At 38.3% G+C, this 25,501-nt stretch overlaps 1 protein-coding gene across 2 annotated transcripts in view; it reads left to right on the top strand.

The window, feature by feature from the left end:
• The window catches only part of SNX9 (sorting nexin 9), a 57,336-nt gene that overhangs the window by 4,006 nt on the left and 27,829 nt on the right, over positions 1-25,501 (top strand). For both annotated transcript variants that reach the window (XM_009570353.2, XM_009570352.2), the window contains exons 2-4: positions 13,025-13,111; positions 14,829-14,903; positions 16,065-16,187. In XM_009570353.2, coding sequence (XP_009568648.2) covers positions 13,025-13,111; positions 14,829-14,903; positions 16,065-16,187 — 285 coding nt within the window. The remainder of the gene's footprint in view (positions 1-13,024; positions 13,112-14,828; positions 14,904-16,064; positions 16,188-25,501) is intronic.

Genomic DNA, 25,501 nt, shown 5'->3' with positions numbered 1-25,501 from the left:
TGGAACCTGTGCTGCTAATGTGCAATGAGAGTTTTAATTTAAAAGTTCATGTTGGAATTGGGAGCTGATAAATGCTGATTTGTAGGAGTAACACTGTTTAAGTTGGTGACATTACTTTCACAAGCTAGGTGTTTCACAGGACAGGTTTTTTATAAGCTTCCTATGGTTAGGCCCCTCTCAGTGTCATTAGCAACAATCTCTTCTTTGTAAGCTCAGGGACACCTGTATCCCACCTTTATGTTCTTGATTGTTCAATGGTTTATCTACTTTAAGAAGTCATTTATCTGGTTCTGTTTGTAGGACTGGGCCATTTTTTGTGGGAAGAAGTCCCTTTGAAAGCTTAGACTGAATATTCTGTTCTTGAAAGAAGGTATAGCTAAGCAATACTTCTAAAATACAGGAATATTCAAGTTTTTTTGTCTGCCTAATCACAGTGGATTATCTCTTGTGAAAGTCACTAAGCAGGTACAGTTGAAGTTGGCATGGTTCTTGTAATTGTGGTGAAGGAAGATCGTGAAGTATCTATGAAAATTTCAGGTTGGAAAAAACAACAACACGTTAGATTTCAAATAAAGATTCTTTTTTCTTAAGTGTGTATCACTCCTTTCATCTTTCTTATTTATTTTCTGTTGCTTTTGTAAGGCTCCCCCAAAGTCTCCCATTTTGCTTTGTACCGTCACGAAGCTGTTTGTATGTTTGCATTATGAATCAGGCAGAAACAATTCTTTGTTCTGATTTGGAGCTGGGAAGTGAAGCATCCCTCTCTGGTAAATCCTCTAAAATATCCAAATTTTATGTGCTCTAAGTCTGCCTTCTGTATTGTCATAACTTTGAAAGTAGACTTTTCTAGGAAATGACATCTTAAGAGAATATTCAGTTAATAAATTTTAATACATCTGTGAGTTGGGATGAACTTCACTGTGCAGATCACTTCATAACCCATTCAGCATGTTCCATTATTTAAATTCAGCAAAGCAATATGTGATACAAAGAATGATATTATGGTTGATTTAAATATGTAGGATGCGATGGAACAAACGTAATTAGATGAAGTTATAGTTCCGATTTTATGATCTTAATCATATGAAGAATTGTGTGGGGTTTTTTTTAAAGCTATTATTAAGTAGATGTAAAAATACTTACTGGGACTTCCTGGATTATTTTGATGTGGTGGTTTGGTTTTTTTTTTAACAGGCAACAAGATGACTAGAGAACGTGAAAATGTTTGGTAATGCAAACTTGGCACAGATTGACATATTGATGATTTGAGATATTAGGTTGAGCAGGAGAACTGATGGAGCCTTATTTTATTAAGGTTTTCTGTTCTTTTGTCTTTCTTTCTGATCTCCGTTTTAAAAGATCAGTGATAAGTGGGATATGTTACATTGCAGCAGTTACTTGTGCAAAGCTTCTCATTTGCCAGCCTGTTTCTGTACTGGGAAGCTGGCGAGCTAGTGATGTTCTAGATGATGCTATGCTTGGGTAATGATTCCTCTGACTCAGTTTTTCAGACTTATTTTAAGCAGCTGGGCATTGAGTCATCAGTGACTTATTACCAGAGGTCATAATTCAAAACATGATTACAGTAACTAAAGAGAAGGAAGTCTGATATCAGATATCATAATCTTCATCTGATTTATAGGCTCAGAGATTTAGATTTTCACTCTGGTAGAATTTCTCTGTATATTGGTATTATTTCATCAAGGAGTCCTTACAGTTAGATATGGGTTTGTAGCAAAGATTTATTTTACTCCATTCTTTCAAGGTTTTCCTCCATGAATTTCCTTCCTCTTTTTGAACGTCTCATTTTCATGTCTTGAAAAGCCTACAGAAATATTAATTATCCACACGTTCTTCTGCTTATAAAAACCTCTTATTTGATTAGGGTGTCTGACAAATTCAAGAGTTTACAGAGATTACAAAGGGAAAATGATATGAGAACTTTGCTGTTTTGAATATACCGGTCCCATTCTGTGTTACATTTACGAGCAATTGCAGCATTAGTGGTGTTAGAAGCAATCTTGCAAAACATTAGAAAAGCAGGTAATGGACACTGTAAAACAGTGGAAGTGCCAGCACTGCAGACATTTAGATATCTGGAATTCTTTAAAGTAAATAACTATTGCAGTGTTCGACATTTAAAGCTAATCCCCCTCTATTTCAAAGCATGTTTTACAATTATAAGGTCATTCAAATTCACTTTAAAATTCGTTGGAGGGGGAGCAAAACCCAGAGCTTGTGCTTTTACTTTCTTTAGCTGTGCTCCTGCTTTCTCTGCAATTTGTGATTGGAAAGCAACTTCCCAACTAACACAAAGTTAAAAAGTACAAAGCAGTCTTGTACTAGTCCAGTGAGCAAAATTAAGTGCTACTGAAGAGAAAAAAACATATGCGTATTACTTACTTGGAATATTTAATTTAAATTCTGAGCCTTATGGTTCTTTTCCAAAGCAGTCGTTCTAATTGAGCTTTATATGGGTAAGAAACCTCCATCAGGAAAAAAAAAAGGTGATTAAGACCAGAATCACTTAACTTTGACAGATGGTCCTCTGTGAGACTTGCAGTAAGAAGAGAAGGGCACGAAGGACAGCTCTTCTTGTAGGGAGCTGCCTTTATGCGGGCTGATCCAGCTGTTGTGTAGTTGTGAGGGGACATCCAGGACATGGCATGGTATGACAGGCATGTGAGCTGTCCTAGTCACTGCTAATAAGCAGGTATGTGCTCGCTGTAAGCATGCTGGGTAAAGTCCAACCAGCGACTCTGTGCATGTGAACAGTATTTTTGTTGGCAAAAACTCTGATTTCCTCCTGTGTTTTAGAACAGCCCTGCCCCTTAAAGGAAACCACTGGACAGGAGGGGTTTCCAATGTGCAAAATAGGTGGTTTGGAAGGAGGAGGGGGTGGTAGGAAAGTAGGCAGTGCTGCTTGAGTGATGTCCTTTGGGAGTTGAAGCAAAACAGCTGCTTCTGGGCATGGGCAGTTGTGCCTGACCTGGGTTTCTGCCAGCAGGACTTGCCCAGGTAAAATCAGTCAGTGCCACATAGTGGGACTGGTGTACAACTTGTTCAGAAATTTTCTTAGGATTTATCGTTGTGTTGCTGACTTCTGCTCTGAATTGCCATCTGCTCCTCCTTGGCAAAGGAGCTGTTGTGCTTTTATTTTGTGTATTCATATGGTATCTCTGTTTATACACAGTAGGTTTTGAACTTGCTTTGCTTTTCCTGGCCTTCTGAGACTGCAGAGCAAAAATAAGTTGTCCTCTGAATTCCAGTTGAATTCAAGCAAAATGTTTGTTTTTCTGGCTGGTACAACAGAATGGCTAATTTTCAAGAATAACTATAAAAATCCTTTTAGACTGGCTTTGAACTTGTTCTCTCTTCTATGTGAGTATTTTTTTTTCTTTGTCGTGATTTTATGGGCTGTTTCAAAAGGAAAGATGACTGATATAAGGCTATTGCACTTATTGTTCCTCTGGTTCCAATTTAAATCCTGGGATTCCCCTATAGGCCCTATACAATTCGTTTTTCTGCATCAGTAAGGCCATAGTTGATAAGGTGTGTCATTTTGTCCTGCAACTTCATCAGATTTGAGGATTAAGCTTAAATGTTTTATTTCCTCCGCTGCATTAATTCTTTGGGGAGGTGTGTGTGTAGATTTAGTTCAGTAATTGAATATTGCAGTAACATATGATAACATACTGTATCTTAATGCTTAGCTAGTTATAGCACAGTTCTTTCAGCAGCAGTACTGTAATTTCTTCCATTAATAGCCCTAAATTTGTCTTCTGAAAATGGCTGCTTGTGGAATACAAAATTAAACAACTTTCCTGCTGCAAATAACTAGACCATGTTCTTGGAAGTTTGTATATGGTTGCTGAATTGTAATTTTTATATCAATAGCTGTTACATTCTGTCAAGCTGCCAAATTTTCTAGCAATTTGTATGGAAGCAGCAGTGCAAACTTCTGACTTTTTTGATGCTTTCTGTCACTATGAAGGTTGCTGGTACAGGAAAAATTTGTATGTTGTCCAATTTAAATCAATTCCTAGATAATGGAAGATGGAGACTTCTAGAGGAGAAACTTTAAATATTGTATGACTTACTCCAGTTCCGTCATTCATTATGTCTTTTTTTTTTAGGCTTTGGTCCAGGGATTCTTTTTCTTTTCTTTTTTTTTTTTTCCCTCTCCTCTTCTTCTTTTTCTGTTTGTTTGTGGTTTTTTGTACTTAAAGTGGAATAGTGCAATACCGCTGGTGTGCATATTGCATTAAATTGCAGGTGACTAATATGCAATTCCCCTGCTGGGTGTTCCCTGACCTGGTCTAATGGCTGAGCTTTGCTTATTTGCACTGTTGTTTAGCGTGCCCAGTTTGTGACTTTACAGGGTCTTGTACTTTTCTACACTGTCAACAGAAAAACTTAAAATAGCTGTAGGCTTGGGTATGTTAGAACCCGTAATACTTGAACTTTGCCCGTTTCTAGAGTAAAGAAGCTTCATCTGATAAAATAGTAGTACATTTTCATTGATATAGTTTCCTCATTTGTCTTCATAAAATAAGAGTAAACACAGAAATGATTCAATTATTGGGCTTTCATAAAGTAGCATTTATAAAATGGGCTAAGAGATCCCAAAACATTAGTGTATTGACTAATGTCAGTCACTTCAGTGACAGAGAATTTAGTAGAATTCCATCTTGATGATCTGTTTAGCTGCCTTTTAGATCCCTTCCCAGCTGTCTTCAGCTAGCATGCTATTGAGCACTTGTTTTCCTGTCAATATTACCAGTGTTTGGGACTTACAGAATAGAATAGTTATACTATATTAATTTGGCAGGTCAAGTTTTATTTGAAGTAGCATCGTTTTAACATGCAGGTAGTTGCTTTGCTAGTTTTTAATCTGCCTCTAGACTGTGCAGCTGGTACATTGAAATGCAGAGCCCATAATAGTGTGGTAAGTCTGAAAAGTCTTGAAGTTCATTAGATAACCTTAGCAAAACTTTGTGCCTCTCCAATTATTGAGATAATTACTGGTCTTTATAATCTTCCCTCTGAGAGAGACAGCACTATTAATTGTGTGACTACAAGCTGTCCTTAGTGTGTAGGCCATAATCTGGCAATTTATTTTGTGAATGTTGCAGGCTTTTTTTGAAACCCTCACCTCTTACCAGCTTTGTTCTTTCAGGACTGGACTGCAAGGGTACAACACTAATCACCCTGAAGTTTCAGGCAAATGCCAGGGTGCTCAGCATGGTGGACTTCTGAAATACTCAGTTAAATATTGATTCAGCAAACAGCCGCAAACATTGCAATTTGATTTCAGAGGCACAGCAATGATTTATCTAGACAGATTTTTAATCGCACTTGGGATAAATGCATCCTGCCTAACATCTCTAAGTACAAAGCTGTGCTGTACCTGCTCCAGTTGTATGCTCTGCTGTAACTGGAATTATTCTTCTCGGATTTGAAATTTTTAGTCCCCAGTCTATTGGGGACCTGGAGTAGGTTGGTATCCAGAAAGGAGAATGTGAGGAACTCTGGGCAGTTGGAGCAATGTGATAAATTGATTCTGGAAGAGATGTGATATCATTAGAACTCCTTGGTCACAGTTAAGAGTTCTGCAGTACATTGTTAATAACTCATAACTGGTTTATAAGTAATGTTTTAAACAAGGAAAAATCCTCAAGTGCTTAATCCAACTGAAAGCTCTGATGTGATTCACAGGAGTATTTGAGTCAGTTTTTGGAAACATCTCTAAATCACATGGATGTCTTGCATGTGTTTCTGCAACTGAATTCCCCTTGCTTCGGTACTACTTGAGTGCATGGGGATTCTGTTATTCGGTTTGACAGGGTGCTGTAAATAAATTTGTATGAACACCACAAAAGGTAACAAAGCACCTCTGTGCTTGATGGTGCTTCTGAAAGTATCAGGATTTCAATGCTGCTTTTTAAAACTACTGAGCTGCTTATATGTAGTCCACAGACTTTAAATTCTTGAGCACTGTTGTAAACCTGGAAAATATCACAGTTTGTTCTTTTCATGCTCTGTGGCAGTGATTATCTGCCCATCCCATTTGTAACTGCACAGGAAGAAGCTGTAAGTTGTTTTATTACCTTAAGATTTTAAGATCGGTTACATTCTAAGACCATTAAGAGATTTTAGTCTTATAACCGTTTTAGTCTTAGACCACCTTGATAACATTTAATCCTAGATGCTTGAGCTGAACAAGGGGACCTTCCACTGTGTGATTTGAGTTTGCTCCAATGCAGGTTCTTAGTGCGTGTGCTGCCTTTAATGCTGAGTGGGAGTGTATTTTACTTGGCTCTTGGGTGTGCTGATGTTTGCTTACAGGTACACAGCTATAAAGAAACTCATGTTCTGTAAATCAGAAGTAAAATATGTAACAAAAAGTGGGCTGGGCTAGCCTGAACAGAGTTAAGGTGTTTCTTGACCAAAAAATTGTTTTCAGCAAGACAGTGGAGTCCTGTGTGGTAGATGTGAAGACCTAATCTGTCCTCAGTGAGGAAAGCCTGAGTTGCTGAAAAGGCTAGTAAGACCTTGTGTTGATTGCTAGAGACAATATTTCAAAGCCTCTAACACTTGAAAACTTGCCTAGTCACTTCTTTCTTACACAAAACCATACAGAAATTATTTCAAGGTAAGCTTGTTACACCTTTATTGTCATTCTGGAAGTGCTAGTGGTTTAAGCCACATGCATGTTGCGGGGAATCAAGTATTTCATTACTGTCCCTTAATCTATAAATACTTCAAACTTTGTGTTTTGTTCTTTTTGGAAACTCAGCGTGCTTTGTTAACTGTTTTCTTGCAATATGAGATTGGCCTTTTAATCCAGTGTGAATAATTAATTAAATACCTGCCTGAAGTGTTGCAGTCACTTGCAGCTTCTGAGGCTGAAGAGGAGCATCCTGGTCTGAGTCTCATGTCTGCAAGCATATTTTATTAGCAGGAAGAAATGATGCAAGTCCTTGTTTCTTACCTTTTTATCTGTATTTAATTTGCTTCTAAAGTGATTATAGGCAATGGTGTTGACTTCAAATGACTAGCTGCAGGCTGTTGAACTTACTTTAGAGCTGAAGAATTGCATAGAAGAAAGTCAACCAGAAGGTCAGCAGGTGTATTTCTAATGTGAATTTATAGAGTAATGTGAGGATTCAGCGTTTAGAGCTGGTGGGGGAATCTGGAGTAATGACATCTGAATATGGTGACCTCTTAGTCCAGAAGTGGAGTTCTTGACTAAGCTTAGTTTTACTTTTAAGATGAATTTGTTTTAATTCTGGTGTTGTAGAAAGAAAAAAAAAAAAAGAAAGAAAAAAAAAGGATTGTGTTAGAAAATAAAAGGGAAGTTTTTATGAAACCAGCAAATCTTAATTTTTACTGATTGTTTAATAAAATCATAGTATAAAACCATTTTCAAGGGATGGTTTGGTTTCTTCAGGCTAGTAAGTTTTTTCCTAGGCAGATGTTCGAGCGTGAAGAACAGTGATGCCTAGCACTATACAAGAAATATGAATTTTCTCTGTTTGCTGTGTCTTAGTTACAAAGATAAACATTGTGGTCTTTTCTCCTTTGTAATAAATATTTATCACTTTAACTGGCAGTTTCTAGAACAATGTATAATCTTTTCTGTTCCTAAGGTAAGGCTTCTGTAGGAGCCTGTCTGAGAAGACAATGTCCCTACTGTCCTCCTACGCTTCTGTCTTCAGTTTTTTGTTTGCTTCTTGTGTCTTAGGAATGCCTATGAGAGGAACATGTGTAGAGATTACTGTAAGCAAGACAGAAGGAAGCTGCCTTTCCAGGCTGAGAGGCCTATGCACTCGAAGAGCCACTTGATATTTCAGCAGACTGTCCAAATGTACACTTAGCCTGGCAGTCTGATACAGTTGTGATAGAGGGATTGAAAAAGAGGATTTTTTTCTGTTAGATCATAGTCCCAGATGTTGCAGTTGCTGCAAGGAAAATCTCTTCAGTGTTGGAGTACTTACTGGCTTTGGATGGGCTTGGATTTCAGGATAAAGGGTGGGAGAAAGGTTAAATCTACCTAAACACAGGGCAAATTGCTGTGTAAGATTAAACAGTAGAAAACAGAAAATGTAATAATAATGTAGAGTTCATTGCTTTTGTTTGCAAAGTATTGCCACTTTTCAGTTAAATATTTCATTAATTCTTTCAGATGTAATTGGAAGATATTGCCAATTTCTGACCCAGTTTATTTGCAGCTAGGTTTTTCTCTTTATTTTTTTCTTTCTGCTTCCTCAGTTTCCCTAGCCCTGGGATCCCAACCTGAATCCCAGGTACGCTGCTTCTATTTTATTCCCTTGGAACTTTTCTTTAGAAGGAAAATTTTATTTCTAAAAACAATATTGGTGGGAAAAACAGTTCTGAAAAGAAGAGCACTGAAAAGACTCCCTCCAACAAAAACAAACAAACAAAGAATTCCCCAAAACACACCCCTCCCAAACCCACATCCTAAAAACTTGTAGTAGAGAATGAATAAAAGTCAGGGAAGAAAGAAATTCATTTTACCATTCTGTGCTTCCAGATGTGAGCAACATATAGCTTATCATTGTTTCACAGGCAGGTTTCAAAGGCTTATGCTTAGTTGACCTACTGAAGAATATTTGTACTAACTGCGCAGTTTTTTTTAGCAAGCCTGTCTGAAGCTTACTCATGAATAACAGCAATGTTACTGGTGTTATTCGAGGTCACTAAAAGCCCTTTGTTGTTGATTCCAGCTAAAAGCTTAAGCTGATGTCCTAGAAGAAAAGTTCAAGTCTGTTTACTATTGAGGCTATTTAAAATTTAAGAGTTTGACTTGTGAAGAAGAGTCATGGCTCAAAAATAATCAACCAACTGAAATATGGGTTTGATCCTCTTCTGTGAATCTGGGAATTGCTGCCACCAGCAGTAGGACAAGAAACCAGAGGCAGAGCATGAACCTGGAATGCTTTGCCATCCTTGCTGCTGTGATAAACCAGCTGTCTTTCTAAGACAGTGGCTCCAATTAAACCTGTGAATCCCTGACCTATGAAAAGGGCACTACTGGGTGTCTGGAACACTGAACAGCTGAAGGGCTAACTGGTACAAGGAAGGCGTGCATTCATTATGGGTGTTTCGTGCTGTGAACCTCTTATAGGTATTTCCTTTGTATTATCTGCTACTGCCAGCCATCCAAGAGAAGCAGTTGTGGTACAAGTTTGCTGAACTTAAACATATGGCTGAAGCAGATGAATCTATGGCATAACACGAGAGCTCTTTCTAGAACAATGAAGTCTTGTCTATAGGGAAGGCATTTTCAAAGGTGTGTCCAGTTTTTGAGTGGTTTCTCCATTTTAGTGTTAAAAGCATACTTACATTATATGCAGTACTGCATCAGGAAGTCCAGCATTACAGAAACATTTTGCTTCAGAAGAGAACTTAAACAAAAACCAGTAATCTCTCTGTGGGATTGTTAATCATTCTTATGACCAGAGGGTTAGACAGGGAAGCTACTATAGAAACTGCTGGGATCACAACTGATGTGTGTTAACTGTTAGTCTGCGTGCTCCTGGATGGTAATTTTCATTGCACAGTGGCTTTTAATTGTCCTGCTTCTCTATGAACAAGCTAGCCTGCTTGTAATAGCAATACCTCGTAATAGTGATTGATTGCAGTGCTTAGAATTTCTAGAAGTTGAAAGGCTTCATGGTATAGTAAGTTGATAAGTCTGTAAACTGGGAAACCACAGTCCAGATGTGTAACTACAGCAGGTAGAACCAGCTCCAAAGAATGCTGATGCGACACTGAGAATTGCCACTTTCCTTTCTATTTTCTTATTACAATTGGAATGTCTATACCCATACTAATGAAAAACTAATTTTCGTTTAATAAGGTTGATAAGGTCTTACTGGTTTCCCCCTGTCCTCAACTTGCAGAGAAAACTGCCAGCTCCTTCTCATTCCAGAGAAACTGCAATATAAGCAAGAGCTACAGAGGTGCTGGGGATCAGAGAGCCCTTTCCTTCTTGGCATGCTTTGTGCCACGTTCTGGTTAATCCCTGCCAGCCTTTTCCCATGCAAGGGAGAACGAGATGAACGTCAGCATGTGTTACAAACTGCTAGTGAAGCTCTGGACAGTAGGTGTACAGTACAATGACCGGATCAGCTCTCTGATCAGTGAAATCTGTTTTAACTTTTTGGGTTAGCAGTCCTTTTTTTCAAAGGATCTCACAAAACAACTTCAGAATCCGGAACCATCTTGGGAAGGGTGAGTGTGGGAGACAGAGTGCACCCAGTAAAAGAAACCGACTTTCCTATAACTAATAGATGGATTAGCAATTCTTACTTGTTTTGTGAACTTGCGGTATTGTGTAAATGAAGCAAGGGCCTTTAGCCATTAATTAAATGTTTGAATCTCTGAACTTCCTGTAGTTCTTGGATTGTTACAGCCTTCCTACGAGCTGAATAGTTCCAGATTTTTGTGAGTAACTTTGTTTACCTGCTGGGAACCTACTTTTTCCCCATCTGGAGAACCTACTCGTATATGGGTTTATTGTTAGACACAAACATATCTTACCTTTCTCATCTGGTCATTGCTGTGGGGTGTTTTGCCGGTTTTCCTGAAGGCTATTAAGATCTGCCCTTGCCCTGGTGAAATCTCATCATTCTTGTGAGTAAAAGGAACAACTTAATACTGTGTTGTACTACTTGAAGAAGGCCAAGAAGGCTCCATGGTTAAAAAAGCTGTATTCCTTATGATTTAAATGCCTTGCATCTGAGCATTGTTGAAGTGGCGTGCAGGAACTGGGTAAGTTTTGTAACCTGCTGTAGAAAGGACATGTTCAACACCTTCATCTACTACTGCCGAGAGGAGTGGCTTGGAGGGCCTGCTTAACATGTTCTCATACTAAAGAAGGCGTGCTGCTTCTCTTCACTTTATATTGTAAGGAAAGTAGGGCAGATTATTCATATATTTGCATGGAGACCTGATTTTCTGCTGGAAGGAAAGCAGTCAGTGTCGTTATTGAAAACAGTTTTTTCATCTTGGTTTTGCACGGCATAATCTGAAATTGCTGAAAGCCTCAGTTCTAAGGGGAAGCTTTCATTCAATGAAGCATTCATAGTGCTTTGGACTTTTCTGCAATGTTGTGCTTCTCTAGTGGAGAAGACCAGTTGCTTTATTTGTTGTGCACATGGTTCAGCGTTAGCTTTGTCAGCTAAACCACAACATATGTGTGTTTTCTTGGCACTGTTTTTGTTTACACTGAAGTAAAGTATTTCTTGACCAGCCAGAAGTATTTTCACATGATACTTAGGAAGTTAAAATCTGGGGGAGGGAAGTTGGTTTTTTTTTTTTCCTGGTTTTATGTCAGAGGAAGGGATGTCTTGGTGGGAATCGCAGCAACCTGCAGTTTTGAGACAGGCAAGGCTCGATGGTGAATGTCTGTCTTCTGGTATTTTTTTTTCATATCACACAACTTGCTTTCAACAGAAATTAGGTGTGGGTGTTAGTGGAGTTTTTTTCCATCCAACCTCCAAGTACAAGAAGGGCCTCACTGTTGCACAGTTCCCGGTGTTATTAGTAACATCATTATAAAATTGTTTTTCTTGGATTTAGTTTTTTAATCTGCAGGAACAAAGCCCACTTCTGTGTAAGCTGAGGTAACTAAAGCATATGTCTTACTGGTGAAGGCGAGACCATAGCCTTACCTCTTTCCAGATGCACTAGGGCAATTGGTATGTTTCCCAAAGTAAACTTTCTGCTCCTCTTAATCCTTTATGAGCTGAAGAAATAAGGGCTATGACATAATCAGTACACTCTCTTAAAATTCCTCGTTTTTCTGTTTCCCTTTCCTGACCTGTAGTGTAGCTTTCCCTTTTGCTGCTCTTTGGTACTTCAGCATTGGTATTTAAATAATGTATTAATTAATCCGGGGCACCTGGCTAACAAAGACTTGAGGTGTAGTTAATAAAGCCTTTATCTTTTATAAATTCTACTAGGGTGATGAGTTTTCTTTCAAAGGAGGAGAAGCTTGGGTAAAGAGTTTATTGTGGTCATGTTTAAACTTTATGTAATGTGTCACTTTAAATGGAAAGCTAAAACTTTGGTTCTAGATCTTCCGTTAAGAGTCAAAGAGGAAAAAATGTTTTTTTTTTCCTCTGTGTGTTTTGCAACAGTTTGTGAGAAAATAGATATAGTCCATTTGCAAATCCTGAGAGCTTCGTCTACTTTTAGACTGGGAAAGAGTTTAGTAGAATACAATGAATATATGTTTGGGAATACAGTCTCAGGCTGTATCACAATTCTTTGTATAAAGAAGCAGAACTGTTCTTTAAATGCTCAACAACTTTACCCGTGTTTCAAATGTGATAGTTCTTTATATAGTATAGTGGCTGAGTCAGTACACACCAAAGCCTTTTGTGTCTGAACAGTTAAAAGTTCAGAGGGTTTTGGTTTTTTTTCTTCCTTCCTTCTATGGATATGTAACTGGCCCGCTGTCTTTGTGCATTTGCATAATTCCTCCTATATGCGAAGTCTCCTAACATAATTTTAGGTGTTACTTTTTATGTACAGCATTGGCTACTTACATTTGAAATTACTTGTTCTTTTTTCTGAATTGCTTGCTCTAAGAAATGGTTCCCTTTACCTGGAATTGGAATCTGTCTTCTAGGAAAAAGAAAAAATATGTATTAATGGGATTGTTTCCGTTTCCCCCTGGAAAAAATTGTACACATAGTTCTGGACATAGCAAAAACCAGCCAATTTTAAACTAAGAATCCTCCTGGAAAATAATGATCGTCCCTAGCAAGCTCTGCAGGAGATTTTCATCTTGTAAAGTTTGTGTTAGTGTTCAGTTCGGAGTTAAATTTTAGGAAATGTTTACTTCCTACATGCTGAATTGCTCTTTGTACATCCAGCCTTACCCTACTTACTATTTCTGCTACTTAAGAATTGGTTGTGCTGACACTTTCTTCATGAAGTCTTCTAAAAAAGCTGGAAGGCTCACTGCTATATTCTTTTTCACATGCAGGCTCGTGTTATGTATGATTTTGCTGCTGAGCCTGGAAACAACGAGCTGACTGTCAGTGAAGGGGAGATTATCACCATTACCAACCCGGTAAGAAAACTGAGATGGAATCAAAGCTTTAGTGTGCTTTCCTGATGAAAAAAGGTGCTAGGTGACATCTGAAAGCCCTGGCTATACTCCCCTGAAGAATCAGTGAATAAACTAAATACAAAGAATTTTCTATTAGTTTTGTGGCAACAAAAGCAGTTAACAGTTTTGGAGGACAGGGACTCTCTCAGATTGTGCCTATGCACTTAGGAAGTAGCTAATAATGGTGGCACCTTTGACATCTGAGTGTGTGGGCTTGCTTTCTTTGAATATCTGATGTTCCACATTTTGTGTGTATGTAGTCTTTCGGTTGCTTGCCACTTGCATTTAAATCTGACATACCAGTTCCCTTTGGTGTTAAGTTTCTTAATCAATGACTTCAGCATTCCAAGTTTGCTCAGAGAACTTGTGACAAAATTTATTACTAAGTTTGTGTGTCCTTTCATAATCTAAGTAATACAGACAAGGTACAGGGAAGTAGTGAAAATACTACAGTAGTACTGTCAGGGAGTTCTTAACTTTTACTTTTGAGCACTGACATTTGATTTGCATGTGAAGTTTAAATTTGAGTGTGCTTTTATTGCTCTATATGATTCTTAGTAACAAGGAAAGTGTTAGTTGATTCTGCTTTTGAATTTTTGGGTGGCAATAGAGTTCAGTGAATAGACTAGACTATCCTTTTAAAACACAGACAATCAAAAAACACCTGATCTTAATGCCAGGTTTTATTTGTCTGGTAGTATAAGAAACACGAATTCTGCAGGATGGACTAATTCTCTGAAGAGCCTAGTCATGTGTAATTGTGATAATTTTTAGTTCCAGTGACCTTAAATATTTGAAGCAGATATTTAATAATACATAAAATAATAATATATAATATTTAAAGTATCTACTAGTTAATAAACCAGCACTCTCTTGGATAAGATGCTGTGGTGTGGCAGAAGTGGTGATTTAAATGAGTTCAGAAGTTTAATGCTGTTTCACAGAAGTTGAATAAAAGCTAAATAAATAGTTCTTAACTGCAAAGTTTTCCTAGTGTATGTAGAATAAGTGTTTTAAAAAAAAACCAACTCAAACAATAACAGGATGCCCCACTGAAATCGGATCTGAACTGTTAGTGCTTTCCAAACTAATAACATGAGACCTGCCTCTGAAATTAAATTTAAACTAGAAAGAATGTCTCTAGATCTTGCACAGTGTGTGCCTCTCTTAATCTTGAGATTATTCTTAATGTTCTTGTGGGTTATATCTCCCACTCATCACGTACCTCTGCACCTTCAATAAGTGAAGCAGAGATTCTACAAATATTAGTGAAAGCTTAATTCCTTGAGTGTTGCTTCTTTATAATCTGTTGATTAAAATTAATGCTTTAGAATTGGTGTCCTAATAGCTGTGTTTTCATGCTTGATGCAGTCTGTTTACAGACAATTGGATGTGGTTTCGTAAATGATCAAAAATGCTGAAAATAAACTTTTTTCATCCCTTATGGTTGTTAAAAGTAAAGTTCACAATAGCTGTGTGAAACAAGCGTGGTCTGCATTCTGTTTAAATGAGTATCTGCTGCTTCAGCAGATGTGAGCAAGTTTGTTTGTGGTTATACAGTCATAACTGTATTTCAACGACTGCATTTGACAGCAAAACAGTGCTTCCTCCTGAGCTATTTAGAGTATGCTATGGGCTCCATCTAGCAAAACTATTTCTATATTATTACTTCTTTTAGGATGTTGGTGGAGGCTGGTTAGAAGGAAAAAACAGCCAAGGTGAGAGAGGACTTGTTCCAACAGATTACGTTGAGGTAAGTGACTACACTGCTCTGCACTAAGAAAGCAGAACTACTAATAAGACCATCTTTTTACTTGCTGATCAAACTGTAATGCTCAAAGATATAGCTTCCAGTGTTAAAGCTTAGAATGTGTAATTTTATTGTGGCAGCTGTAGCTGGCTTTGGAGACCAGTGCAAACATGCCATCCAGAGCTACTGTGCGACTTAGTGATTTTCCAGGAAATGCAAGGTGGTTGTCCAAAGCAAATACTGGTGATCTGCAGAACGTGAGCTTTTTCGAGTCTGCTTCTGGTTTTGGGGGTGTCAGGATCCAATAATTGTTTCATTTTCCTGTCTGAAGATACAGATAGGGAAGTGAAACACAAGTTTACAGTGGTGTTGCTGTGACTGATTTTCCACATGCACGTATACCTCTGGAAAGGAACCCCATGTCTGGGACTCAGAGTATGGCATCCCAAATCCGGGGACTACTCAGTTCATCTTCTTCCTGAGGGCCTTTGCTGTCTCTTCAATGTGTGTTGATCTCCTCTTTGCTTACAGCCTAGTGTAATGGGGATGGAATGGACGTCTTGATGCAAAGACTGGGATCCAGATCACTCTTGGAGGGTCAGGCCCAGTGTCTGTATGTCTGCACGTTGCCAGTTAGATGAAGAGGCTGGCTGTAATTCCTGTAGCCTCCTCTTAAGGCATGTGCCTCCTTTCATTCACCAGTGCTGTGTTTATTAAAAAAAGACACGGGGTGAGAGGAGGATGCTTGTTCACATTACCATGTTGTTTGTTTTCAGTTGGCTAGCTTATGGTCTAGTAGCTTTTGCTCTCCAAATTTGCAATTTGGAGAGCAAAATCGGTCCCAAACCGATTCTGAGTATTGAGTTCCTATTCTCCAAGCAGTAATGCTAACAACTGTGTTAATCCCCCATGAATTTATAGTTAGGCGTCCACTGCCACAAGTCTCATGTGTTACACTGTAATAATGTAAGCCAGTTCCATCTGTTGTGGAAGTAAATCTTTCAGATTCTCACAGCATCTTCTTGTAAAAGGTACTATTCAGTTTGAATTCAAAAAGGATATATGCAACCATCCTAACATCTAGAGATATGAATGTTAGGATTATTATATATGGTACACATCATAATTTCTTCAATGAAAATCTTCCAATATTTTCCATTTCAGATTATAAGTGAAGGTGCAAAAGATGGAATTAGCTGCGGTAACTCATTAGCTGACCAAGCGTTTTTTGATTCCCTGTCTTCAAGTACAGCTCAGACCAACGCTGCTGCAAAAAGCAGTCATCAGGTATGTCTCCAGTTTTTTCAGGCACAGTTGGGGCAGGGTGGGTTCTGCTTGCTCTCCTCAGTTGTGCTGTACCATATCTGTGAACCCTCATAAAAGTACTGATTAAAATAATTGTATTTTCATTAGGGAACACTTTTTTAATTGAATATTAATAATATGAGTGCCTGTTCAGCTGCTGTCCCTGTATGAAAAATGAGTATTCTAACACTTTCAAAAATAGAGCATTTTTATTCTTTCCAGCCTTCAATCATATAAATCTATGACTACCTCAGTCTCTGTTTGTGCCTTAGTTCTGTGTAAGTGCACTCTTAGCAAATTTACTTTTTCAAGTTACTTGTATTAGTTCCTTAAAATGGTTAGCATACCATAACTTCCTTTTTTTTTTAAGATGTCTCCTACAGTTGGTGGTCCATTCATCATCAGCCAGCGTGAACACATATATATCTTTTTCAGAATTTGAGTAAGAGTTATTTCTTTGATTAAAAAGATGAAGGAAGTTGATGCATTTGTCTTTAATCAGCTGGAGAAGAGACTGACTTCAGTTTTGCCAGAAAAATGTTTTTCTCTCTCTGCCCACCTTCCTGCTTTATTCATTGCTTTTTGCCCAGTGTGTCAGTTCATTAAGCAGCAAGTATTTAGTGTCAGATAACTGAAGACATACATTATGCTTAAACACAAGCTGTATTTTGTGGTCTACAGACTGCTGCACATCCCACATATAGGAACAGTTAAACATTTTCCAGTCAACAGGAGGAAAAAATCTGCTTTCCCAGCAGCAGTATACAAAGGTCTTGTGCGTTGGAAAGTAAATGCTTTACTCATCGTAGCAGCTGGGGACACGTACCTGGTTTGTGGATCAGTTGTTTTCTTAATCATAACATGGAACACAGGACTTTGACATGAGGTGAGATCTCTTGAAAAATGCACATGGGGCATTTTTATATGACAGTCATAACATTTAGTTGACTGTATAGTGTTTAATTTTAATGCTTCCAATATTGTGATTCTGTGATCACACTTAGTGAGAACTCCAGACCTCAGTTAATATCCAGGTTAAACACAGAACTCTTGAAATGTCTTACTACTTTCTCATGTCAGACTGAACCAAAATGAGTGAGAACCTAATTTCTTCTGCTCTATTTGTTACACTTGCCCCATTTTTTCCTCCTATAGAGTTTCTAGCCAAACTTTACCTCTGGGTAAGCTTGGAATATTTGCAGCAGCTACTTCTGTCAAATCCAAAAACTGTTTCCCTTATGAAGGAAGGGGAAAATATTATTTAATTTGACCTAGGAAGAATTGCTAACAAACAAAATGGATATACAGTGTTTTAAATGGTGGTAGAGGCTTCTATGAGAGGTATATCTGTGCTTACCATAGGGTATGCATGCCAGGACAAAGGAAGAAAAAAGCCCTTGCTTGTATAAGAGTAAAGGTTAAAATAAGGTATCTACTATATCCTAAATAACAGGAAATTACTATGGCAATATAGTTTTGGAAGTTGCATTTCTAGAAGAGGGAAAAGCTTGAAAACAGAATCACTTTACAATACCGTTTTCAGAGGATCCGGAGTATAAACTAGCCCTGTAATGCATACAAATTGCAGTTTCTTCTTAGCAAATTTTGGAAAGGAGTGTAACTTCAGGCAAACTGGTTGACTCATCTGTTTCAGTGCCTTATTCTCACAAGTGTCTTATTCCTCTACATTATCCTTCAAATGCTGTGTGAGACAGTTAAGAGAACCGGGGTGCTGTAGACAAGAGAGACAGAGAGAGAGACAGAGAGAGAGAGAGAGAGAAGGAGAGGCTGCACCTGGATGCAGCCAAGGCCATGCAAGATGCAGGGGAAGCAAATTTCCTCAGGCCAGGGTGCTTGGGCCTGTCTTTTTCCTTTTTTTTTTTAATACCAGGAACTATCCTGCTGTGTGGATGCTTTGGAATTTTGTCATAAGTTATTTCCATTTTCTCAATTTTTTTCTTTAACTGAATTTGCTTCAGTTATGTGTTTTCTAGAAAAACAGCAGATCTTCATTTGAAGAAGGGTTTCTTCATCTTCTGATATACATCTGGTAGTTTGTTCCAGTGGTTTATTGCTAATAGGAATTTAATTTCTATACCAAGCCGTCTGGCTTCCACATTCAGCTGTTAGGCCTTTCTCCCAGATCAGAGAGCTTTCTAGTGCATTTTCTCCTTGTAAAATTCTACAGCTAATTGTCCTCTTAATTGAGAAATTATATCTGTTCTATGTGTCTGGTATAAGACACTTTTTCCTGCCTTTGAAAGAAACCCACCTTTATTCTCCAGTCTATTTGATCTTGTGGCTTGTCTGTAAAATGTATTCATTGCTCCTGTGTACGTCGCGTGATGTCAAACAGGTTTTGATGTTGCTATTCTGGTGTATAAAAAACTGATATAGTCAAAGATGGCATTGGCTTCTGTCATACTGCATCAGGAGGTTGTAATGAGTTGCTCATTCCTTACATGCTGACCTCTCTTTTAGGGCCACTGCTTGTAAAAATATGATCTTCTGCTTTGTATGCATGATCCTTCTTCCTGGATGTGTTACTCTGCATTTGGTTGCAATGACATTTCCATTGTTTAACGTGAATTGGCTCAGGCACTTTGGATTTATCTGTTTTTGGATGCACAGTTGCAAGCAATTGACTTAAATATTTTCAAGTGTCTTAACGAGTGACTAAGTCAATATACAAAGCAGTTCATCTTGGACTTATGTCTGCAGCTATGGAGAGCAAAGACAAATGACCAATTAGTTGTCAACGTAAAGAGAATCCATGCTGAAGGTGGCACAGTGGTGTTTATAGTTGTAGTCTGGTGGGATGAATTAGAAATAACAGCATTCCAAATGCTATTATATTTTATGTTAACATGGGGGTGTATAAGTTTATTACAAAATGACTTTATGAAAGCTATTCTAAATAAACAGGATGCTTGGTGATTTTTCTTACTACTACTGTATCAAAGAAATTGCTTTCTGTACTATTAAGACACTTTAATGTACACATAATTACACAATATCCTCATCCCCCCAATTTCTATGTCAAAAGATGTTTTAATTCTTAGAATTCCTTCCATTCTTTTAATAGTACATAAAAAACCATGTTGTCGCATAGTTTTTGGCACCAAAACTTATTAGAAATAATAGATCTGGCTAATTTGAAATGTGCGAGCGCAAGGTTTGGGGATTTTTTTGGTTTTTATTTTAAAAGGCCAGTTAAACCACACTGTTGTGATTTAGCTCAGTCCCACCCAGCTACTATCTCACTCCACTGCAGTGAGATGGGAGGAGAAGGTGCGGGAACTTGTGTATTGGGATAAGGATAGTTGAATCGGTAAAACAAAAGCTGCAAATGCAAGCAAAGCAAAATTCACTACTTCCCGTTGTCAGGCAGGTGTTCAGCCATCTGTAGGAAAGCAGGGCTCCATCATGTGTAGCAGTTACTTGGGAAGGCAAAATGCCATCACTCCGAACGTCTTCACCTGCCTACTTCCCTGCAGTGCTTATTGCTGAGCATGATATCGTACGGTGTGGAATATCCCTGTGGTCAGTTGGGGTCAGCTGTCCCACCTGTGTCCCCTCCCAGTCTCTTGTGCACCTCCAGCCTCCTTGCTGGTGGGGTGATGTGAGAAGTAGAAAAGACCCTGGCTTAACGCAAGCACTGCTCAGCAGTAACTAAAACATCCCTGTGTTATCAACACTGTTCAAGTTACAAATCGAAACATAGCCCATACCAGCTGCTATGAGGAAAACTAACTCTGTCCCGGCCAAAGCCAGCACAGCAAGTTATATTTGAACACAAACTTTCTGGGTTTTTTTCCTGTCACAATTTTATTTTTAAAGTTCTGAAATAGTTAGCCTGTCAGTTCAGAAGTATATCTCAAAGAGCAATGTGACAGGGTTTAGAAAATTCAAATAAATTTATTTTTTAGCTCTATATGTTATTTTCTATATGTATTTTCGCTGGCACTTTCATACGCCCTGATAGGTCTGGGAGGATGACTGCTTATCTTACATAGTAATGCTGCATGTAATTCAGAACCCTAAATCATTACAAGTTTCCCAGATCACTTGGTATGTATGCATATCTCTCTCTCTCTCTCTCTCTCCCTTTCAAAAGAAAACTTACTTCCTCCATCTACATCAGTCCCATTTTGCTTTCCAGGCAAACAAGGGGCTTTTGGTTTCGTGCTCTGCAATCCATAACTTTTTGCTGTTAAGAAAACATCAGTGAATCTCCTGAAAAGTATTTAATAAGCAATAACTAAAAGCTGCTGCTTTTACTTCCTTTTCTTCACTGAGAAAGGTACAGTGACCACAGCAACACTTTGGTGTTGTACCTTAGCCGGGTTTGCCACGGGTGTAGGAGAGTTTAGTGTTACGTCTGGCCATAGCATTTGTGGTTTAATGTTTGAAAAGCCTTCAAAGATTATTGGAGAGAATACAATTTAAGCAAACGTTGGTTGCCAAAGATGGAGGCTTTTGTATGGGTCGCATGCTGCTCTGACCCTTGGACAGAGGAAGCAAAGGAAATGAGGAATTTTTTCTGTCAATCCACTGTTCCTCTGAGCAGCAATGCAGGTTGCTAATTTTAGACTGTCATTTGGAACAACTAGTGAGTAAGTATATCAGCACTTATGGTTTTTTCCTATTTGTTAGACTTGCATAATATATATTAGTCATTTACCTGTAAACTTTTCTGGTATTAGAATAACTCTGACAATGATTACATTGCAATGAATATAAATTGTGGCAGGTTAAACCAAATTAACATCTTGGAATATTCTAAATGCAAAATTTCTCATTTCTGATGAAAAATGAGCTATATGTTTTTCTCTTATAGTATTTCTTTGATGCTGAGTTGCTTCCAGAGGCTGTAGCAACAATGGATATCCTGTTTCACACTTTTAAGTAGTGCTTCTCATTGCGGTTGATCAAAAGGGTGTTAGCTTGGTTGCATTGGGAGCCCTCATAATTTAAGTATGTATGGAAATACAAATGTTAATGTAAAATTTATTCTGAGTAGTCTCCTTTAAATGGTGTTTGGATTTTTTTGTAATCGAGACTAGTGCTTCTCAAATCACAGGTGTACCTGCATTTATTTTGCATATGCTCTAGGTTCAGAAATGGCTGTGTTAAGTGATGATTTCTCCATTCTGAACCAAAACTTGTGATGGTTTTTCATTTATCTAATTTAAAATGTTTTAAAAGTTGTGAACAAATACCAGCTTTCTGTTTAAACAATGGAGTTTATCTGAGTTACTTAGATTACATCTAAGTCTAAATTAACTATATTGGCCCAAAATAGTTCTCCTTATTAAGAAGCTGAACATTTATCTGTATGCTAATCTGTTTAGTGGTCTGTAAACAAACCGTGTGTACAGTTCACCATTAACATAGTCCAGCTTTTTATAGCCTGTAAAGCATGCAGATTTGACATGAAATGAAATGCTATAAACCTCAGTATACCATGTATTTTAGTCTGCATAGTTTCTCTTCTCTCTAGAGCTTAGTCTAACGCCTGTTTTTCTTCTCTCTGGAGAATAGAAAACTAATACTAAAAATGTATAAATGAAATTAAAGCTGAGTACTGCCTGTCTGTTTCAATGTGGAATTGGATCACCAGCTATGCTGAGGTAAAAGCCGTCGATAAGTTGCGTTTGTAGAGGAGTTTGTTCCCTTTTCTTGACATTTATTCCCTAATCACTGCCAAGTCTACTTCTGTATGAAGATGGCTGTACAGCTGCTGTTAGTTCTGAGTAAAATAAGTGTCGTGAGAGTTTGCATTTTTTGTGAATTGCAGATTTGTCAGTTCATTCCAGTGTGACCTTAGTGTATCTACATGTTTCATGTCTTCAGTTATGTTGTGGGCAGAGCAGCAAGCCCCCCTGAAATAGGTAGAGGAAGCAACTAGCAGAAACCCCTCGTGTTTGTATCATTTTAACCAGTGGTAAGTGTGAAAGTGCTCAGGACAGTTTCTCAGTAGAAGAAGGAAGCTGCTACACAGTTGTCAAAGGATATGAAAACAAATTGACTGTCTTATGTTTAGAAAACCCTTTCTCTGTGGGACTTTGATATAGGCAGGATGAATAGTGAAAACACCTGGTTTGTTGTGGAGGAGGAAGTTACTTCATGTGTGCACATAAGGCATTGAACATGCATAAGGAGGATGGTAAAGAAGCTATTCCCAGACTTGTACTTCATTCCTTTTCCACCCTGCAGCTTAGTAGTAGAAGGGCAGATTGTCATTGTTATGTTTGCAAACCATAACTCATCCTCCCTGCACTGCTGTGAGCAACAATAAATGCTAAGATTGAAGAAAATAAATGTAGTGTTCCTAAGAGTGCACTATTCTACTTCTGTGGAAATTTTGACATGCATGTTGCATTGCTGTAACAGCATTTCCATTCTCTGACATTTCTCTGTGTGTGGTAAAGTAGAAGTATTGTCATGGTAAATATAACTCACTGGTGTTTGATTGAGTCCAGTTTGTCCTGTTAAACCAGTCTGCTAAGTTACCTTATAAAATACAAAGGCACCTTCACCATGGAAATAACAATTTCTGTTGTTTATGGATTTTGGAAATTATTGCTTTCTTGACTAAAAAACCTGTATAAAGATATACATTTCTAAGATTAAGCTACCTCTGTTTGTACATAAGTCATCTCTAGAAGGGCACGGAGCAAAAGATAACTAAAGAAATACAAGCAAAACTGGTGGGTTAGAACTGTTCAGAAGGGGAAAAACCCAAACCCTACCCAGTGTTTTATGCTAGCATGACTTTCTTGATTAGTAACTTCGAGTTCCTGTTAATGACACTATCACATCCTCCTTTCTTACCTGTAATTTGAGAGCAACTCTGACTCTCACCCCCCAATCCTAAAGTGGCAAAATTGCATTCGGCCCAGGAATTTGTGACCAATTTTTGTGAAACCAAAGTACCAGGTAGTGACTTCCTTACAGTACTGGAAGCAGTGGCTTGTTTGCTTTGAAGTGACTCACATTCATGTATTAAAAAATAACTGTTCAAGATATGACAGTGATTGTACGCATTCCAATTATGGAGTTGTCTTGAGCTTTTTTGTGTGTGTCCCAGTGGGATGCAAAGGCTTGGGCAGCAAGTTGTTAAACTGTAATGCTGTGATCACTCTTCTCCCCCATCTGCATCTGTACCTCAGGCAAAATCTGCCTATTGAGATACTTCAAGAAGAAACCAATAGGGATTGAAATCAGCTCATCAGAAGACAAGGATCTAAAGAGGTGACTTGATTGCCATTTACACGTGCAGGTGTGGGTAACAAACAGAAGCCTGAGAGAGCTCCATTGAATAAATGTATTCATGACTGAAAGTTGAAACGAAACATATTTTTTTAAAAAAAATTCATTTCCTTTAAGGAGTCAGGGTGACAATAGATGTATTTTCCTTCCTCTTGTCCCATCACTGAGCATTCTTTGCTGAAGTCTGAACTACGTATCTTTTTAAAAGACCATTCTGTACTTCAAACATGGCTTTTTGTGAGCTGAATTGGGAGTTTAATAGATGGAAATCCTGTGCCTGTGCTGTGCAGAAGCAGAGCAGCCTCTAGTCCACTTTGTCTGTCAGTAATCTCACAGGTGAAGAAATGGGATTGGAAGTAGGAAGAAAATGCAGATGTGGCTGTGCTGCTCTCCATGGCAATAACAGTTCTTCCACTGGTAGTTTGTGGGTTTTTCATGCCAGAAGCATGGAGTGTCCAGTGGTGTGCCTTGGCAATATGTGGTTTGTGAACAGGCAAAGCCCAACTCCTCTGCAGGTACTACTTTGTGAAGAGGGCAGTGGGGCTGGGAGTATAGGTGCTGAATAATGGGTTACTCTGGAAGGAAGTTAGATTATAGGAGCAGCTGAAGAACGGTGTTCTTTTTTTCCTCCTCCTCAGCTGCTTCTGGAGGTCCTCATTCCTGCTCCTATATTTACCCACAGGAACGTTCTAGTATGTGAGTCCGTAAGGCTAGTTATCCCTTAAAGTCTAGCATGTCTCCATTCTTGCTTTTTCTAGAGAATCTCTTTAAGGAGAAAATATGTTGAAGTTGTAGCACGAAAAGAGGGCCTTCCTTCTGGAGTGAAAGAAGTGCCCAGGACCTCAATGCTAAGGTAATGATTTACTGGGAAGAAAGCTTGGGCATGGAATATCATGAGCATGGTAGCTACTTCATTGTCTGCGAATGTGCACACTTGCTCTGTGGTAAATACAGCACAGTGAATGCAATTCTGTGATACCTGCAAAGTAGGCTTTTAGCATGTCACTTTTCTTCCTGGAAGAAAAAAGCCTGATCGTTAGGGTACCTGGCTATATTCACTTTTTTTGTGTATCTATTCAGAGGCTCTTGTCCAAAGAACTTGAGATTAGTGTAATGTCTGAGTCTGCCTAAAGCTTTGTCTCCATGCAGGTAACTAAGGCAGCTATGAAACTGGAGAGGTATATTCATCTGTTTCTATAGTGAGTTTGAATCTGCTTTTAACGGAAGACTGTTTAATAATATGTTCCCTGTCTGTTTCCCAAGCAGCATTTTTGTATGTTTCTTCTCCTAGAACAGTAGGAGCAAACAAGTCCGTAATATTTTACAAAATGGAAAATCAGCTGCCTTTAAAGAGTTTATCCTTATTTAATCTCAGTGTACTTGTTTGATGTTACCTTGAGAGGCAGAGAGATGCAGTGTTTCATTTGAAGGTTGTTTAGTTTCTTAATTATGCTTAGTGTGGCATTTCTTTTTGTGTATTTGCATTTGAGATTGCTTGCATACTTGTATGTTAGGTGTGCTGTGTCAAGTTGTATTGACTAAATATCAACTTCTTGCTGCTGTTACTTAGGGCTCTTCATCTTTATTCGTGATGACTCAAGAGTGATGAGAGGATTATCAGTTTGTTATGGAAAACTAGAGGTGTGAGAACATGTAATTTAATCACTTATAAAATACTCGCTGGCTTAGTTAGGTTTTATTCAACCGGAGCTAAGCCACATAAATGGCTTCTTGTGTGGAATTTGTCAGCTGCTGAGATCCACATAACTGCTGATGGGAGCAGAGATTGCCCTTTTAATCAATGCTATGACTTTATGTGGCCCTCCACAGTGCTATGGGACCTTGAGGATGGCAGGCCAGATTCCTGAGCCATTCTCCATGTCTACTGATGTTTGACTACCACATAAAAGTGTCCACAGTGTATCTGTATGTTAGCAAATACTTAAAGAACGATGAAAGAAGAACTGTAAATGCTCTTGAGAGGTGTTGTCTATATATACATTCTTGCCCATCTCTTACCT

The sequence above is a fragment of the Cuculus canorus genome, chromosome 3, assembly GCF_017976375.1.
Source record: "Cuculus canorus isolate bCucCan1 chromosome 3, bCucCan1.pri, whole genome shotgun sequence".
Lineage (NCBI taxonomy): Eukaryota > Metazoa > Chordata > Aves > Cuculiformes > Cuculidae > Cuculus > Cuculus canorus.
The sequence above is the reverse complement of the archived record's forward strand: the minus strand, read 5'-3'. Positions and strand labels throughout refer to the sequence as shown.